Source organism: Zonotrichia leucophrys, chromosome 5 (genome assembly GCF_028769735.1).
Source record: "Zonotrichia leucophrys gambelii isolate GWCS_2022_RI chromosome 5, RI_Zleu_2.0, whole genome shotgun sequence".
NCBI classification, from domain to species: domain Eukaryota; kingdom Metazoa; phylum Chordata; class Aves; order Passeriformes; family Passerellidae; genus Zonotrichia; species Zonotrichia leucophrys.
This window is the reverse complement of record NC_088175.1, coordinates 18,047,313-18,066,511: the sequence shown is the minus strand read 5'-3', so window position 1 is coordinate 18,066,511 and position 19,199 is coordinate 18,047,313. Positions and strand designations below refer to the sequence as shown.

At 41.5% G+C, this 19,199-nt stretch overlaps 2 protein-coding genes across 2 annotated transcripts; one reads left to right on the top strand and one right to left on the bottom strand.

The window, feature by feature from the left end:
* EIF2B2 (eukaryotic translation initiation factor 2B subunit beta) lies at positions 1–5,891 on the top strand. Its single transcript, XM_064713414.1, has 8 exons — positions 1–188; positions 816–936; positions 1,465–1,613; positions 2,326–2,489; positions 2,766–2,861; positions 3,710–3,847; positions 4,469–4,535; positions 5,411–5,891. The coding sequence occupies exons 1-8, from the start codon at positions 26–28 to the stop codon at positions 5,566–5,568; spliced, it is 1,056 nt and encodes a 351-aa protein (XP_064569484.1). The 5' UTR covers positions 1–25; the 3' UTR covers positions 5,569–5,891.
* A 363-nt stretch (positions 5,892–6,254) lies between these two features.
* On the bottom strand, positions 6,255–17,355 carry LOC135448028 (DNA mismatch repair protein Mlh3-like). The gene is made up of 11 exons (XM_064713415.1): positions 17,331–17,355; positions 16,915–17,019; positions 15,347–15,451; positions 14,854–14,926; positions 14,138–14,209; positions 13,058–13,166; positions 9,792–9,951; positions 9,163–9,186; positions 8,882–8,963; positions 7,472–7,623; positions 6,255–6,749 (listed from the first exon to the last, which is right to left on the bottom strand). The coding sequence occupies exons 2-11, from the start codon at positions 16,930–16,932 to the stop codon at positions 6,672–6,674; spliced, it is 873 nt and encodes a 290-aa protein (XP_064569485.1). The 5' UTR covers positions 16,933–17,019; positions 17,331–17,355; the 3' UTR covers positions 6,255–6,671.
* Positions 17,356–19,199: the final 1,844 nt, after the last annotated feature.

Genomic DNA, 19,199 nt, shown 5'->3' with positions numbered 1-19,199 from the left:
CGGAGGAAGCGGAAGTGCCGCCGCCATGCCGGGCGCCGCGGAGCGCGGCTCGGAGCTCTCCGAGCAGATCGAGGCCTTCGCGGCGCGGCTGCGGCGCGGTGGGGAGCGGCCGCGCTCCGAGGACACGGCGCGGCAGACGCTCTCGCTGCTGCGGAAGATCGTGGGGCACGGGCGATGGAGCCGGGCCGGTGAGGGCCGGGCGGCGGCGGGCGGGCAGACGCAGGGCTTTCCCCTGGCGGTTGCGGCTCCCCCAGCGCCGGGAGGAGGCGGCGGCGGGGCCCGGCGGCGGCGCGAGCTGCGGCAAGGCAGCTGCGGCCCGGTCGCGGCTGTCGGGCGCGGAGGGATCCGCAGAGCGGGGGCGGGCCCGAGGCGGCGCCGCTGGCGCTGGGGCCTCGCTGTCAGTGCCCAGCGCGTTCTCAGTGGCTGCCCCGGCGCGGCGGAGCCCTTCCCGGCCTGCCGCGCTCACGGCCGCGGTACTGCGGAGCTGCCCTGCTCCAGCCGTGCTCTCCCCACCGCGGCAGCAGTCCAGGCCTTTCCAGCAGCACACCGTTTCCTCTTTCAAAGGAAAGGCCAAATGCACTGCTGATGGCCTTCTCGTAGGTCTATGTTGTGTCCAAGCGTTTCCGACTACAAAACCCACCAGCGGAACCGGCTGCTTCGTGAGGGCTCTCTGCTCGCCCCTTGCTGGTGTTTCTTGGTGCTGTGGTCCTTGTGCTGGAGCAGCTGCTGGCCCTGGGATATTGAGGGGGTGACTGGTTTGATGCTCACATGGGCTTGCTCTGGGCAGTGCTAACCAAGGCCCTCCCCTCTTTTAGGGGAGCTCATGGATCTGATCCGGACAGAGGGCCAGAGGATGACAGCAGCTCAGCCGTCGGAGACAACAGTGGGCAACATGGTGCGACGGGTATTGAAGGTCATTCGTGAGGAATATGGCCGGTAAAGCGCCCTCTTGCTCCCTGTATCTCTCTGAAAACCCAGAACTGCCCTTTTAAGCTGCTTCTGTAAAACCCCTTAAGTTTCCATCAGCCGCTTTTCCCACCTCTCCTAGAGAGGGATTCAGGGAGTTTAACACCAAAGGAAACCTTGTTGTTTCCACTATGGATGGTGACATTTCCTCTTTAGAAACCCCTTGGTGTATGTGTTGTGAGTGCATGACAAGTCTGTGCCCTGGCCTTGGGTTGCCCTCTCTCTGTGCCTAGGGGGGTCCATCCCACTGGAGCAGCAGACTCGAGCCTGCTCCTTGTCTCTGGACAGCAGTGTTTGCACATGTCTTAAGAAGGCCCTTTCTGGCAGAGGTTTGGATGTTTTTCTGCCAAGACAGCTATGGGAGGCTCTTTGGTGTGGCATGGTGTGCCTCCTGTGGGTGGTTTTTCTTCCTGTCTGTTCACATCCAGGTGTGCCAGCTCAGCCTGGCTGTGGCTCTGTGCTCTTTCCTGAGGCTGAAGAGGCCACTTCTCTCCACAGGCTTCACGGGCGCAGTGAGGAAAGCGACCAGCAAGAATCCCTGCACAAACTCCTGACTTCTGGAGGACTGAGTGAAGATTTCAGAACCCCTTATCCCTCCCTCAGAGCTAATGTTATTGAAGCTATTAATGAGATGCTAATTGAGCTAGGTATGGATGTGTCTGAATTGCTCCTGACTGAAAATTCTTATGGGATGGGACTGATGCTTCCCCCTTCTTTAGGTGAAATAAAACAATAAGGATCTGGGAGGCTTAATCTGAAGGAACCGAGGGACTGAAGCCCTGCTGCTCCCATGAGTTAGTTTTAAGTCCTCTTTGGCTTATGGGGAGATGGGTAGATTGTGGAAGGAGCAATATGGGGGGCTGTAGGCTGTGCTCTTGGTCTTTGGGAAGTCTTGAGTCCTGTAAAGAAGAGTGTAAAATCCCTGTGCACATTTAACCTGACCCTTGTCACAAAGAACCGTGATACAGTTTTGTTTTTCTGTGATTCTTGTGACAAATCAGGCACCTGACCCACCTTCTGAGGCCCAAGTTGTCCCACTATTGAACTACAAAAGTGTAGTTTTGTGGGTCTCGTGGTTATCTGGAGCACTGCTGACACAATCCCCTCCCCTCACAATGGAGTTTTCAGTACAGCTGTTGTTATATATAATGAGGGTATAGCTAGGGAGCATGGGGCATTCAAGGGCCAGCTTCTGGGTTCCACTCCACTGGCAAAAAGAACGGAGAGAAACACTACTGCTGGTCTACCAGTGCTAATAACAATGCTTTAGTGAAAAATCTCTTGCTGCAGGACAGTCCTAGCAGCACAAGTGTTGCTTTTGCTGGCTGCCTTTACACCCACGCGTTCCTTGTGTTCCAGAGGGCACGACTGATAACATTGCAATGCAGGCCCTGGAGCACATCCACTCCAATGAGGTGATCATGACCATTGGCTACTCGCGCACGGTCGAGGCCTTCCTCAAGGAAGCTGCTCGCAAGCGCAAGTTCCAGGTCATCGTGGCAGAGTGCGCGCCCTTCTGCCAGGTAAGGCCCACGCTGGCTGGACCCTGTTGTCCCACGTGTTCTTACTGAAGTCTTGTGTCTGGAATCAAGGTGAACATTATGGAAATTCCTCTGCAGTTGAGATTGGAGATAGCTCATTATCCTACCCCAGCATCCTTCAGTTGAAGGGCCGTGTTCAGGTTTCATCACTTGGTAGTTTTGCAGTTCAGACAAAATTCGAATTGAGTGCTGATACCTTTACAGTTACACTGCAGGAGCTATGTCACAGGGAACCAATTGGATTCTCCCTCTTTTTAGGGTCATGAAATGGCTGTCCGACTGTCTAAAGAGGGTATTGAAACTACTGTCATGAGTGATGCAGCTATTTTTGCTGTCATGTCTCGAGTCAACAAGGTAAGGAGGGCTCCACTGGGGGAGGGATTTCATGGCAGATTGGGTGCTTAGGCCTCTCAAATCAGCTGCAGGTCCTAGTAGTGATGATGTGTCTCTTTAATGAAGACTCAGAATTGTAATAGTCCCTGTTCACTGCTGGAGTGGAGATTGAGAGTCAGTATGATGACTGACTGAATGGTGACAGGTTTTTCTGGCTTAGTAGCTACACTTACAAAAGAGCCTCAAAAGATTAGACTCAGTTTTCAAAGGAGATGGAACAAAAAGCAGCATTTCTAAAGGGAAGAAACACCCCTTTGCCTGAAACAGAAGATGACTGACGAAGGGAATCATTAAGGTTTGTCTTGTTAAACAGACATGTTCTGTACTTTTAGAGATGAAAACTTGGCACCCCAAAATGGGGAGAATGAAAAGTACTTGTAATATAGTAAAATGCAGCCACATCAGTTCTTATCTATATGTTTTGAGCTGTTTTATATTACTCCCTCAAGCATAACGCAAGGGAATTTTTGCAGTGAGTAGTCAAGTTACTTGTACAAAGCTTACTTTGTAGGTTTGTAGAAAAGGGACCACAGCCCAGTTTCTGCTTGGTGTTCCCTGCAGTAGAACATACATTTGTCTCCTGAAGTTCTCTGGGCTGGAGTCATGCTCTTGTTAGCGAGGAACATCTCAGTGCAGAGCCAGTGCCAGATGAAACAGATCAGGCATTCAGCTGCCCTAGAACTCCAGCTGCTGGCTGGCTCTACCGACACAGTCCTCCTCCAGCTCATCCGTCAGGGTCTGAGCCAGGAAGTGTTCCTTCCCCAGTTTGCTGTGGAACATGCTATCTAATTCTGATTTGCCTTTTTAAGGTCATCATTGGTACAAAGACAATCCTGGCCAATGGCGCCCTGATTGCTGTGAGTGGGACTCACACTCTGGCACTGGCAGCTAAACACCACTCCACTCCACTCATCGTGTGTGCCCCCATGTTCAAGCTTTCACCACAGGTAAGTACAGCAGCTCTTCAGGACTGCACCTGCAGGGGCTTTTACTTGTAGGAGCTTAGGGGGGAGAGCACCATAGCTTTGTTACTTCAGAGAGGAGATCCTTACCCAAATCTGGCACACCTCAGGATCTCCTTGAAGCACCTCTGCCACATGTGCAAAGCAGTACATTGAATATCAGAATGGAGACCACTGCCTAGACTGATGAGACTGGCATTGCCACACTTATTTTTCCTCAACCATGACAGATTTCAGTTTATACCATTAGTGTGGAAAGGCAGAGAATGTAGAATGAGACTCATTTTTACACTCAGTACTTTTTCAATATTGTCAATATTGTCAATATGAAGTTGCAGACTGAGGAAGTCACTCCTCCAGTTCACTAGGCTTTGGTAAGGGCAGCCATGTCATAGAAGGTTCTAAAAGCTTTGAGGAAAAACCTTTCACCTGTAAATGTTAGAGAGGTTGTAGACACAGGCACTATGTCATTATTGTAAACAGACTTAATATCACCTGGCAAGTCATCTTCCTCTGCATTAATTCCTTCCAGTGCCAGGATCTGTTTTCACAAGGATAATCAGGTAGGGCTTTTTTCCTCATCTTCCTGTTCTCTTTCTCATTTAGTTCCCTAATGAAGAAGATTCATTCCACAAGTTTGTATCACCACAGGAAGTGCTGCCATTCACAGAAGGTACTGGTTAATCTTTATACATCTGGTCAAGCTGGTTCAATTTTTTTTTTTTTGTAACTCATACAAAAAATTAAACATCACACCATGTTATAACCCAAGAGAGAAAATCCTTTTTTACTGTCTTTGACGGAGAAGAGTGCTGTGAACCATCCAGTTTTAAAACTGTATATTATGTAGAGAAAAAGGATTTCTTTTGAACACTGTCTTGGCAGATTTGCTTCTGCTCTGAAACTGTTCTATTATAGGATGGTGATAATGATGCCAGGTAGGTAGCAGTTTCCTGTGGGACAGGGCAGATGCCCAGCACTGAGGGCACCTTCCGTTCTTTCCTGTAACTTTTTGAAACTTTGTTACATGATACAGCCATTGAAACGAACAGTGTCTCTGCCATGGGCTTCCCACACAAGCACCATCTTCAGAAAGGCATCAGTGCCCAAGCCCATTTTCAGTTAGCAAAGTCTCTTTCAAAGCCCCATTTCTATGTGACAAAGGGTTTTGAAATGAAGACAGCAGGCTTGAGGGCAGATTTTACTTTTGGCCTTCTGAGCATTTCTTTAAATAATAACTTTGGCAGTATTGGGATTGTCTTACATATTGGTAGGGTTTTTTGGCAATTAGTCAGTCTACATCAGAGGGGATCTGGGGTTTCTACCAGCAAAAATGACCAGAAACAAAGTATTGCCATTCATTGAAGATCGCTGTATAGCTGTAATTTGATGACATCAGTGAAGCAGTCAGAAAGTATTCAGGATGTTCAAGTACTGACTTCGGGGTGGCGTGTGCATACCAGTTTGTTTAGGGACTTCAGAAGCTGTGCGAAAGACTAACTGCACTTTGAGTTGCTTTGACTGATATTGCTGCTGTTCACTTCACAGGGGAGATCCTGGCAAAAATCAATGTTCACTGCCCAGTGTTTGACTACGTCCCTCCGGAGCTCATTACTCTCTTCATTTCTAACATTGGGGGTAACGCACCTTCCTACATCTACCGCCTGATGAGCGAGCTCTACCATCCCGATGACTATGAACTCTAATACTGTGAAGCACATCACTGTTCAGACTCTTATCTTTCTCTTTAGAAAGATACAACAGCTAATTAAAGTGTATGTTGCAAAGGCAAGTTGCTGTGGGGAGCCAGTGGGAATTCACTCAGCACCGTCTTTTCTACCCAAAAGCTAAAGAAGGCAGAGCTCTTGTACAGGTTTAAATCACATGCTGTGTGAGAAACCATGTGGAGCTGCTAACCCACTTTGATTTTGAAATAGCAAGGCATATGTGTAACTCTGGGGCAGCTAAGCTGTTACTTCAAAGTCTGCTGCAATAAAGGCTGTTGACAGTGATCTCACTGTTAAGCACATTTTCCATATGCAGTTGTTTTGTTTATTTAACTAGCAGGAGTTTTACCAGTGTAGTCAGTTGCCTGCACTCACTGCATGATGCTGTGGCCGGCTTTACAGTGTGATTTCACATGTAAATATGGTGGGACTAGGAACCCATCAACAGTTGTCTTCAAAATGGATATTTAGCTATTGAGTTATTTCAGTGGGGAGAGGTGGGGATTTAGAATCTCTCACTCAAGAACACAAACTGCAAGGAGTTGGAGAAGGCAGCTGTGTGTGTCATTCATTGCCAGGTTAAGTGTTTCTTGAGTCTAAGTTGGCCTATATATACTACGAAGCTGGTCGAACCTCATTCCAACCACTGCCATGAGCCCAAGGAGTGAGTTGAATGTGAACTTTATTAAAAAATACCTTCCAATTTTCAAAGTACTATAAAATACACTAATTAAAATTCCCCTCTCTATTATGCAGAATTATGCTGTGCTTGCAGAAAAGAAGTGCTTTGCTTCAGTAGCTGCAAGTGGCTGCAACTCCTTACACCCAGCAGTGCAGCAGTGACATAGCGCCCAGGCTTACAGCACTATTCCTTAAGGTTGAAGATGCTTCTCCAGGCTCCAAGGGTGGGCTCCTCCTGCCATGTTCTCCTGGCTGGGCTCTGCTCCTTCGGTCAGTAGTCAAAGGAGAGCTTTGGTGACTGCACTGGCTCAGAACTTGGCTTCACACAGGGTAGTCTATCCACAGGATCATGGATCATACCAGTGCTTCTACTGGTTGCAGTTTACAGTTTTAACTTTTTTTTAAATAGGTTCTTTTTTTTTTCCAAATAGCTGCCATGCTCTTGCCATCTTCCTAAGTCTAGTTAAATTAGGTTTAGGCTGGAGGGAGAAAAATTAAGCTAAGTAAATAAGTTTCAGTGTTTCCATACTCTTTGCCCTAATACAGCCATTCCTAAGTTAATATCTAATTCAAAGTCCCACCTGACTTTCAACAGAATCCAATTTAATAACAATAAAGCACAGCAATAGCAAAAGGGAGGAGTAATGATTTTGTTTTAAATTTAAATGTAACTTGATTTAAATATAATTTAAATGTAACCTTGTCTAGTAGAAGGTGTTCGTAGTCATGGCAACAAGATGATCTTTGAGGTCCCTTTCAACCCAAACCATTCTATGATTTTATAATAAATGTTGCTATTCCTGTGCTTTATCCCCATTTTATAGCATCTTAAACTTTGGGAAAGTAAGCATTAGTTTAATTAGCATCTTTGCCACAAGCAGAATTTCCGAATTTCCATGCTTTCCAAATTTTACACTTCAAAACTGCAAGCACTTTAAACTGTATACTTAACCTTAAGGACACTCTTCAAGTCAGTGTGACTATTCAAATAATGTATGATAAGATCCTTGCTTAAGTGTTTATAGGACAGATGGCTTTTGTCCTAAAGTTTCATTTTATTGGTAACAATAGGTAACAAGTCAAGTAATATAAGGCCAGTGGTGGTGGTTTCAAACAGTATGATCTCAGCTCTAGCACACATACGTGATGCGCCTCTGATAACCCAGAGCACGGATTACCAGAGGTGTGTCCCACACAGTACCTGTTTTTCCTGCTGTAGATGGTCTATGTCTGCAAGAGGCAGCATTGAAGGTCTTCCATGAGCACACTGGAAGGGTAGCTTACAAGATGACAAAGCTTCAATAAGCCTGCAGCTCTCCTCCAAAGTCAAATGCTCATTAAACTTAATAGCTCCTGAAAAAGAGACACATTCTTGCCCCTGCTGCCAAAGAGGACTCCACTTCCTTCTACAGCTGTGGTTTTCAGTGAAAACTTTGGGGGCATCTCCCAGAGATTAGCTGAGAGGCTGCAAAGGCAACCCAAAGGCTGCAGTGTGGCAGACTTGAGGCTTGGCTCAGTTAGAGTCTGCTGTATAAGGAGATCAGCTTTTCATGGCTTAAACTTTAACACAGTCCAAGTCTGATGGATGGTAAGATTATTACATTTTGGCATTTCAGGTAATGTTGCAAGAGGCAAATGGGCTTTTTGTGTGTGTGTGTATTACAGCTGAAATTGGAAACAGTTCACAAATCAAGAAGTATTAAACCAAGACAACAGTTAATAACAGTTTCACAGGCTTGAGTGGCTGGTGTCACTTCTGAAACCAAGTGCTAGCCCTGCCACTGGGTCCATTCTCACAAGTGAGCACTTAAAGGCATCCAGAGGAAATTCAAGCACAACATTAGGGAGTTGTTCCAGAGGTGTTTGCAAACTTCAACCTTCACAGATGCAAAAGACCATCTGCAATATGCTTTCAGCCTTGAGACTTTTTTAGACACAAAACCCCAAAACCTATTGACTGCCAATTGAAAACTGAGACACTGTTGAGAAAACAGATACTTCTGGTTCACATTTGCCCTTTCAGTGTGAGCTCATTGATACTGTATATGGCACAGGAATTGCAACAAGATGCTGGAACTACTGCAGTCAAGACCAAGAAGACCTGCTCATTGCCAGGTGCTGGAAAGCAACAGTTCCCTGAGAAGATGTAAATTTTTACCACACTCCTTCCAAAAGCACTTGAAATGTTGCAGGCACACTTAAACTACCACTTGGGATACTTAAAGGAAATTAAAAATTTGGAAAGAGTGGTTAAGTGTTCTTTCCTGCATGCTTTCAAGCAGATTGTAGCACCTTCCCCCTTGGCCCATCATAGAGCTGTTATTTGAATGGTTTAGAGCACACACAGATAAATGCATCTCAGAACTGTATGTTTCACATGAAGGGAAGTATGTTAGGCCCATACATGAATAAATTGGGGGAGTATTGTTTATCCCTTAGTGCTGTCCATGAGCATTACCTCCTCATCCCTAAGATATAGTCTTTAACCCTACAATAGCTTCAAACACATCCAAACACTGTCCCAGGGAGGATGATGTGTAGAGACAAAGGTTTGGGGGGAAAAAAAAGCCAAAAAGAAAGAAAGAATGAAAGAAAAGTAGAGTTTCCCTACCGTGACAGGCCTGGGAAGCTAACACCTTCAGAAACGTCAGAGGCAGTGTCCCTCGCGCTCCTCCTCTTGTGGTCTGCAATAGCTAAAAGCAGTAAGGGAACATCAGGTTACTTTCCATTTAATATGAGAAAAAAGAACTGTAACACAAAGGAAACTAAAAATAAAGAAAAGCTAGGGGATTATTTAGCCCACTCTCTCATTTGAAGCTCAACAGGCTCCCTTTGATTCACGCAGTAAGCACTGGATGTTATAGTCAACTCTAGAAGTAGACAGCAACTCACCTCAACTTGTTCTTGAATAAGCTCCTAGAAATAAAAAAGGCAATGTCATCAGTTGTTATTTTTCCCTTCCATCCCCCTATCCTACTTTGTTCATATCTGTGTATAACTTACTGTGTGACTGCCAGAATAAGAAAAAGTGATACTGTTTGTAGTACACTGACCACGGTCTAGAAGACCTAGGTGAAAATCCTAACCTCCCACTGCAAGTAATCACTTTAGAAATTTCTCACCCTAAAACTGCAGAACATCTGAAACAGTGGTTTTTAGAAAGCCCCACTGACCCCACTGATATAGAGATTTCATGGAAGCAACGCTGATACATAAATATTGTTATTCCTTATTCATTTTACTGTTCCTTCATTTAATTATTTTTCTGTTCCTGCAAGCATTTACTGTCCATTCAAGTTTTTCTTAGCTTCTCCACTAGTCCAAGTCTGAAACAGTCTTCTGTCATTTCAGTTATAGTTCAGTGATTTCAGTTTGGGGACTATTTAGCTACGAAAAAGGGATGGCATTCACATTTGCCAGGGGACTTGATTGTCTCCTTCAAAACAGAGATCCTGTAATTCCCTGGGCCATGGATACAGAACAAGACCCACTATCATAACTTCACCATATGCACAGCTGACCTCCACAATACTTTTAGTGATAGGTTGTCTTTTCCGCCGTAATTCGTTGGCTTCTCTTTCTATAAAACACATTGGCACTTTCCTCACAAGAATCAAGGAGTTGTTTGTCTCAGGAAATGATAATTCAAGACCCAAGTCCTCCAAATTTTTGTAGCAGCATCTGAGGAAAAAAAACCAAGAGAAATAAGACATCAACCACTGTGTCTATGACTCCACAGCACATGTAAATATTTCTGTATTTCTGTCCACATACATGGGTTCTCATATCACTTCCTGTAACAGTTCCCATCTCGAAATCCATGCCTCATGAGATTCCAAGTAATTTTGCCTTTCCAGCTTACATTCAGACATGTTTTTTCACTCCAATAACCATGCATTTTTCATGTTCCACAACTACAAGATCTAAGAGTTCCTGTGTTATGTGAAGAGAGGCTTTGTTTCTAAATCTATAAATCTGCCTTTTCTGAAGGTGCACGAGATGTCTGGTTCAACATACAAACATTCCAAATATTGAAACTACACAGCATTAAGACTACTTTAAGTCTAATCTAAAAGAACTGTGACTTCAATTAACACATATGAGCAAATTCTTAAAATGGAAAAAGTATTTTAAGAAATTTATGATGGTTTAATGAACTTTATATCCTGTTAAGCAAAGAGAATACAGGAAAGAACAACCTCTAGTTAATTATGACATATGTCAGCCTGTGGATGGAAAAATACACACAAAAATGAGACTTCAAAGACAGATGAGAGCTTATCTCCAAAACGAAAACAACTGTAACAATATATACTTTATTAATTCAGGGAGTATTCACTTAAAACAAAGGTGGCAAAGGTTAGTTCTAGAAAAGAAATTCCTTGAGCAAAAAATAGAAAGAAGCAAATCTAAACTTACCTAAATCAATAATGAGAATAGTGCAATTATTAGCCTCCATATGAACGTGACTTGTGAAATTCTATTTAAAAAAAAAGAAGACATGTATAGCCTTCAGCAGGCTATACAGAAAGAAAGACAAAAAGCCTATTGTGAATGAAATTACAAAATCCAAGCAGCTATTGAAGTCAACTGGGCTTTTCTATTTTTTTTTATTATTATTAAAGGAAAAAATAAAGAAGGAAGTTCAAGAGAGTCAACAGAACAATGCATTACTACAATGCCTAGTAGATAAATAACAGAACCAAAGCTGCAGGTGAACCAGAGGTCCAGCTGAACGATTAAATTGCAAGCACAGCTGAAGTGAAAGGTCTTTTAGGTTATTTAATTTTATTACACCAAACTTTACCACAGAATACAGTCACAGTCTGAGAGTAACAATAACAACAGAATTTAGACTTTCACATAATACTTTTAATTCCTAACTTTCTAGTAATGATAGTCTCACAGAGCAATTGCCAAGGGATGAACTGCTAACACATACTGAAAAATTATTAAGTCACACAATAAAAGTACTAGTAAGCTAGCACCAGTAAGCTTCTTGCTGAAAATCACAACTGGCATCCCTCTGTGCTGAATATTCAACCAGTGTCCTTAGAAGAAACACATGCCTTTTTGAGTTACTTCCTTACTCAGTCTTGTAGAATGTTTGTGATTTACCTGATGAAAATAGTATCTCTCATAATTTATTAGCTCTTTCAAAAAGTCTTTCATGTCACCACTTAAAAGTAGATAAAAAAGGAAATGCAAAAGGTTGTCATGGATAGAGAAGGAACATCTATTATGATTTAGAGACTACGGAAGCAAGGTGTGCTGGCAACAGATGGTCAGTGTTCAACACGAGTCCTCATCTGTATCTTCATGATTGTTTATTAATGATGTGGAAAAGAAGAAGCATGGTCAAGCAAGCAAATTTGTAGAAAGCACAAAATTATTTTGGTCAGCTGAGACTAGATAGAGACAAAGTTGAACTCAATCAGAACTTAAAACAAGTAGAAAAATAGAAGAAAAATAGAATAGAAATCAGTAGGATGAATGAAAAATGGGCAGGAAACCAGAATTTACTCCACCTAAAGACAAATAAATACAAATTATCAGAAGTAATTTAATCTATTTCTACTTTTGGCTGGCTTCTACATAAACAACAGAAATTCAAAAAATAACCTCCACTGCTCTGTTTTTTTGCCTTGACCATGCACATAGAAGCAGCTCATGCAAGCAGCAGTAGACAAAAAAAGAGACAAAATTTCAGGTGTGGATATAATTAACAGAAAACGGGCACAACTGCAAAACTGTACAAATCAAAGGGATTCTCCCACTTGGAATATTGTATTCAATTTTAGCCTTCCATTCTCTAAAGTAGATCTATTAGAAATGAGAGACATTCATAGATGAGAGCAAAAATAAATCAAAGTTGAAGAAGAGGCATTACAAATATTGTGATGTTAGCAACAACATCATTGAGAGGTGGGAACAAAAAAAAATCCAAATATTACTGAAATATGATCAACACTAAGCAAGTGTATCCCTGTAGTAGGCAACAATCTTAATAAGGACTGAATCAGCAGCTGTTGAGCTTGCCACAGGAATCACAAAAAAGAAAAAAGAACAGTAATGAGGTAATACTGACAGAACTTCATCTAAAAATTCAGAACAATGCACTGAAGAAACCTCACAAATGGATGTGATAGGCGACAGAGAGGGATGTGGGGGAAAAGAAAGTTTGATGAGTGTCCAATAGGTCTGCAATAGTCCAACAAGAAATCTGTATCTAAACTCTTGAAGAACAAAAGTTAAATATCCTAATTGTAGCTAGGTCACCATTCTGAAACATTTGGGAAACAGTGTTCATTAGTTACTCTTGGCAGTCACCTAGGAAAAAGGAATGTGTTTTTGAAGGATTCACAATACAGACTTTCCATACCCCATCCTCCTCTTCTCAGAAAGTGCCTGTAAAGTCAGTACCTAGGTCGACAGTCTGGGCACTGCAGTCCTTTGAGCACTCCCAGGTCCTGAGCCCCAGACAGGAGGAACTGTTGGAAGCTGCTTTGGCACTCTTCTGGCCCACACATGAAGGTTTACTTTCCCAGGGAAATCAGAGCACATTGCAAGGCACAAAAATGGCACACCCCAGGGTTTTGTCTTGAGATGTTGTAACAACGTGCCTAAGAAGCGTATCCATTTCCCTCAGTACAGAGAGAGCCAACTGGGCTCTGCTCAGGAAAGAATCAACAAATTTTTCTCCTGAGTTTCATGGTCACAATATATAGATATCTTCCTGATCAACAGAGCCATCCCCCAAAACTGAGAGCTATTTGTCACCACTAACCGTAGAAATCTTCTTTGTTCTTCAGTAACTTCAATCTCCAAAGGGGGAGAGATGGAGGATGACAGTATTTTCTTCTTGCCACATGCTGCAGCTTCCTTCTCATAGGAATCTGTGAATGAAACATTTAGAAGTATCCCTCTTAAAATATTTACGGAGGCATTACCCTTAATGACCCTCTGGTTTGGCATGTAATCCTCTGCTTGGATTAAAAAATGACCACAGAATGCCTTCTCTTTAAACTTGTGGAGGACTGGGAATGTCACAAACCAGACATCCAGTCTCTGGGGAAGCGTTGGTTAATGCCACTTTGTTTTTTCCCACCAGTTCCAAAAAAGAGTCACTCTAAATAGCAAAACAACCTACTGATATATTTGGTTCAACTCAGAGAGAACAGTTTTTCCACAGAAAGTCAGATATAAATGGAGTTAAAATACTATTCATTAAGCATTTCTCCCTTCAGTCTTTACCTTTTTTCAGTACCTGACCAAAAGGAGCAGAGTTCCTGGAACACTCGGCAGGAACTGCACAGTGTTTGTTGGTGTGAGAGAAGGTCAATGATTTTTAAGTGCTTGATGGATGGCTATTGTGCTTTTTAACACTGAAACCAATGGCTAATGAGCTTACACAGAAGACTATTATCCCTTTGCAAACAGTCAGACTGTGGAAATTTTAGGCTTTAAGCACAGTATTCAGCTAAAAAGGAACCAAATGAACTAGACTCTTTATTCAGCATCCCATGTCTTATTCTTCACAGTATAACCACACAAACTTATTGATGTTGTTTTATTTCCTCTTCATTGTTTTTCCTATCAGTCTTCCTGCTCTTTCATTATGTCAGGACTATTTTAGTTCAATAGTTCTGTGGGTAGGGAGCATATCTTTTATTTTTGGAAAAGGCTGTAAGAATTTTCAGCTGCCAATATTATGATTGCTACAGATACTGAATGTCTGCACTCTTCTAGGGATCAGGATAAAGATGTTAAATGGATAGATATCCTATTGGTTGTGGACATGCCAGAGAGCTCATTTGTACTTTTCTGTGCACTGATTATTTGTTTCTTAGACCACCTGAATCCTCACCTGCAATCAGCTGCTCCAAGCGGATCCGTTCATGAGCTGCATGTTGGTCCACCAAAATCAGGAGGTTTCCATCTAAAAATGTACCACAACAGATGAGAAATAGGCAACTTTGTACCAGGCAACTGCAGGGGTCAGAAAGAATAACCACTTCTCAGAAGTCACATTTGGAAGATAAGTATCAGCTTGTTTCACAGAAACAAAGTGAGGAGGAGACTGTGTTGGCAGAACATAAAGTTACCACAGAACAGAAATTCAGTGATCCAAAATGGTAGTTAAATTAGGTAACTAAATTGAGTCAGAAATTCTTGTTTATTGACATGTTCATCTAACTTCAGAATGAGAGCTGAGATCACCTATAAACTGTTCTGTTTGACACTATCTTTTAAAACATTACAAAACCTACTGATTTTGAATGCCTGTTCTGTACAGCTTCAGAAAGCTTCAACAATGAATATGTCCAGACACTGTGAACAGAGACTGAAAGATATTAGCAATTTGAGTACATCTATTTTTATAACATTAATCTGAAGGCGGTAGGAACACTCAACAATGTCCAAAATAAAGATAAAGAAGATCCAAGAAATTTCAAGCAAAGACTAAGGTTTTCCTCTACTAACAATATCAGCCCAAGGCAAGAAAAGATTACAAATAGGACAGTGCTCCCTCTGCAGTCCACTTGACAGCCACCTCAACTTCATGCTATTAACCAGTCTTACCTGCCTTTTTTTCCATTCCATTCCTAGTGTTAATTAAACAAGCGATAAATTTATCGTCCACTTGCTGAAGAACCTGTAAGATACTCAAAAAACTCATTCTAGGGCAGTACAATTATTCTTAAAATGAAGGCAAACAAAAGAAACAACAATGAAAATGGATCAAGAGCAACAAATAGCTACTATGATGACTAGAGGACTGGAAGCCACATCTTTCCTAACCCAAAAGGCCCAGCAAAACTGGACTGAGAAGCTACATAGTTATTCTTCATCAATACATTGGGGAACTAAATATGGAAAAAGCAGACATTATTTAAGCTAAAAGATAATACTGGCAGAAGGTCAAATGACCATTAAATGCTCACAAAACAGTTTATCTAAATGGATCTAAGAGAAAGTTTCAAATTTTAAAAAATCTGGATAAACTTTTTCAAAGATAATAACAAGGTCATGAGTACTAACTGTTCTAAGGTGAATGAAATGGCCATGTACAAACCTCCTTGAGCTGGGAATGAATGCTGTGCACAGTGACTCTGAGTAATTGATCTGTTGCTATCACCAAAAGAGAATGTAAACAACTTTTTTTTAACTTGATAATCATCTGCAGAAGAAAGGAAGAGTTTTTCCCTTCATTTTTGATGCAGAATTTGCCTCTGTGACTTGATTCCACTTTCCACTCAAGCATCAGAAATCAACCAGACCAACACGCAATACTGAGATGAGGTGCACAATTCTTTCAGTATCTTATTGTTAGATTTCAAATATACAGATATGGTGTTATAGAGGAATTTCTCCCAATGTTACATAGACAGCTCACCCTGAATTCTCTGTTTCACAACATGTGCATTGTTCACCTGGTAGGTAAAAATTAATGGATTACTCTATTTCTTTGCAGGGACACAAGACTAATGATTCTTTTTATTCTTTTCCTGTTGCATGATGCAACATTTTCTGCTTTTAATCTTCGTAGAGAGATTCTCAAAATTGCTGTAGGGTACTGGAGGTAGTATTTTGTTTTTTCAGAGACAGAAAGTAGTAACTTCCTCTAGCTTTGCCTTCTTAAAAACGTAGAAAGGAAAACACAATACAGGTAATCACAGAAACATTCAGTAAGTTTTAAAGAACAGTTCCTATTATGAGAAAACAGACAAATGGTACCTTCTATTCTCCATCTTTCCTCTCTTGTCTTTGTGAAGCATAACCTGTTCACTACAGTAACTTTATTTATTCCTATTATTCGTGCAGTCACAACATAAGTAAGGGAATCATTTGAATCATCTCCACCCTGGAGATGAACATTACCATGCCTCACACAGTCAGAACCTGCAATCTCAAAGTCAGCAGCCTGACTGCATAAGAGAAGTGTCAGCTGGACCTGTAGGCCTTTTGTCACTGGGATGCAAGAGAGGGAAAGAATCTACTCTGGCATTCCTACCCAAGCAAACATTGCATATGTAAGCTGAATACTTATATTTACATTAGCTTTTAACACTCAAAATATTTGATTAAAAAACCACTGAAATAATAACACTTGATGTTATTATGCCACTATTAAAAACCACTTTTAAGTGCAGACATAAATTTTAGGGTGAATTTTCAAGTTTTTCCATTAAAACTTGGATTTGATTTTGAAATCACTCTACTAAGGAATTACATTTCTAAGGTAAATAAAAAAGGAAGATACAGGGCACAGATTTAATAGAAATAAGAACTAAGAAAATGCTAAACAACAAATATAAAAACTGTACTTTGAACTATTATTTAGTTAATAATGTTTCTAAGCAGCAGTAACGGCAATCTCTTGATTTTGATCTAATCATACTAGTCAAGTAACTTTAGAGTCACTTGCAGATAGCTGGTTAACCATGAGATGATACCAGGATAAGGCATAACACACATGCCTGCTGGTATCACATATGACCAAGAATTCTGTTAGTGCTTGTGAAAATTAGGAATGTGAACTGTTTTCCTGGATATTTCTTTCCTAGCAGATAGAAACACCAGCAAATCCCATCTGCTGAGTAGGATTTCAGGGATGAAAGCTAGTAATAGATTATATTGTACCTGCATTGAATGAACCATGTCTTTGGTGAAACGATAAGGATACAAGATATTGTGAATTTTCACAGCCAGACTGTCAGCCTGACTGCTGGTCACATCAACTGCAATCTGTAAAAACAGGATTCCACATCAAGGAAAAGTTCAACAGTGCGGCAAAAAACCCCAAACACACAGAGCAGATACTCCCAATGAACCATTTTAACAAAAACTAGAAATAACTCTGCATTTCACAAACCAAGCTTTCTATACAAGAATAACAGCAACTAAAAAACCACCTGGCAATACCTTTGCTTCTACCACCACGTATCTTTCCCATCTGGCTATTACCTGCTAATTTCAATGCATCCAGCTGATTCCAAGTAGTTATCAAAAGCTGAAGTTAATGATCAGCCTACGTGAGCTCTCAGGGGATGGCTTACAAAGGCTGCATTACCCCGGAATGAGTCAGAGCACACGTCACTGCAAGGCTGAACAGAAGTGTTCCCTTCCAGAAACTCACCAGCAGGTGGTTTGCAGCTCCATGCCTATTGTTTGCAGGTGGAAATGGTTACATACATATGTTTACACACACACAGCATGAGGATTAAAGATAATGCTACCTCATGACAGCAAAGGAAGTTTTTATAAAAGCTCCAACATTGTTTCCCTCTCACATGCTGTAACCCTGCCAGGCTTTAAAAACATCTTTGGTAAAATACACTTTTAAGACCTGTTCAAACCTGGGTTATTTTATCTCTGTCCACAAAGCAGACAGACACGATATTACAATTTTGCCATTTGATAACTTCTAATTTTGAGATGACTATCTCTGTAGAGGGAAAGACAGTTTGCAATGTTTTGGTTTTGGAATTATGTAAAATGAAAGATTAGCCTGATACCTGCCTCTCTTTGAATAAACCCACAACAATGACTTGCATCTAAACAGTCTGTAAAAACCAAAACTTCCAGGTCCATAGTGTAATATATCCATGGATAACTTATATGCAACAATCATTACATTTGCAATTTTGGACCCAATGTCAGAGAATAACAAAAATCTAAAATTACTCCTATTTCAGCATGAGATGCAAGGTAATACTTACCTCTGGGCAGGGAACAAAAACAGGATTATCCCATTCCAAAAGCAATGACTGGAGGGATTCCCCTTCAGCATCTAGGAACGAACACATAGACAATAGAGGAACTATCACCATCTGTCAATAGAATGTTCACTGGGGACCTCAACCTCACTCAAATATTATTTCTTTTTTTTCCTTCACAAAAAGGGGAGAGTGTACAAATAAATAATGGAACATGGCACTAGGCCTCTGTACTGTCTGCTTTAACTAGGAAGGGCAGTGTGCATCCTTCTGACTCCTAAAAACGCTACAGCACAATTCAATAGGCCTGGAAAAGGGGTGGAGGGATTGTAGGGAAAGAAAGACCTGTTTAGCTACCCACTCCCTCTGGACAAAGTTACATACCAAAAAGATTATTTCATCCTTTCCACTGCAAAAAAAAAAAAGTGTGAGGACTGAAGCTATTTTTCACATTCCAAGGCTGGAATGAGTACAAAGAAGTGAGTAGGTAATTATTCTTTAAACTCATGACATAATTCAACAAAGAACTGGGTATTTCATCCTGTAAATAAGTATTCTTTAACCTGCCTTCAACCCAAAAATTTTTTTTCCAGTTCTAGATCTGAGATGACTCACACAGTCCCATTGTTAATAGACCTTGAGTAATTCTGGTTCCTGTTGGGACATCTGGGAGAATTTTTTTATTTGTTTTTACCACAGAACACTGTGTCCTGGAAAGCTGGCCCTACCTCTCAGATTCTGGCTTGTCTGAGTCTTCTCTTTCTGAGGTCTAGGAAGGAAGGGAAGCACAATCTCACTTCTAAAGGGATGGCATCTGAACTGAAACCCTAAACAAAGAAATAAATTTACTGCTGCTTAATAAGCAGCAAGCAAAATTACTAAAAGCTCTACATCTATCATATTCTTATAAAGGAGCATGTGCTTAGCCGTGTAAAATTTTGAGTATCGCACAGATTCTGCAACCTAATATTGAGAAATAACAACACATACGTAAAAAGCTGAGAATTATCAGACATACACACCTTAGGAAATGTAAAAATATTACCATGGTTTCTGCAGGACTGTATGTAAAAATTGGCTGATGCCTTAAACTTGTAATAATTCTTTCCAGAATTAGTGCAACCAGAAGTGTTTTCCCCAAGGAGAAAGGATGCATATAGTAGTCTATCAGAGATCAAAATATTGTTGAATTCCCTCTGTTAAGGAGCA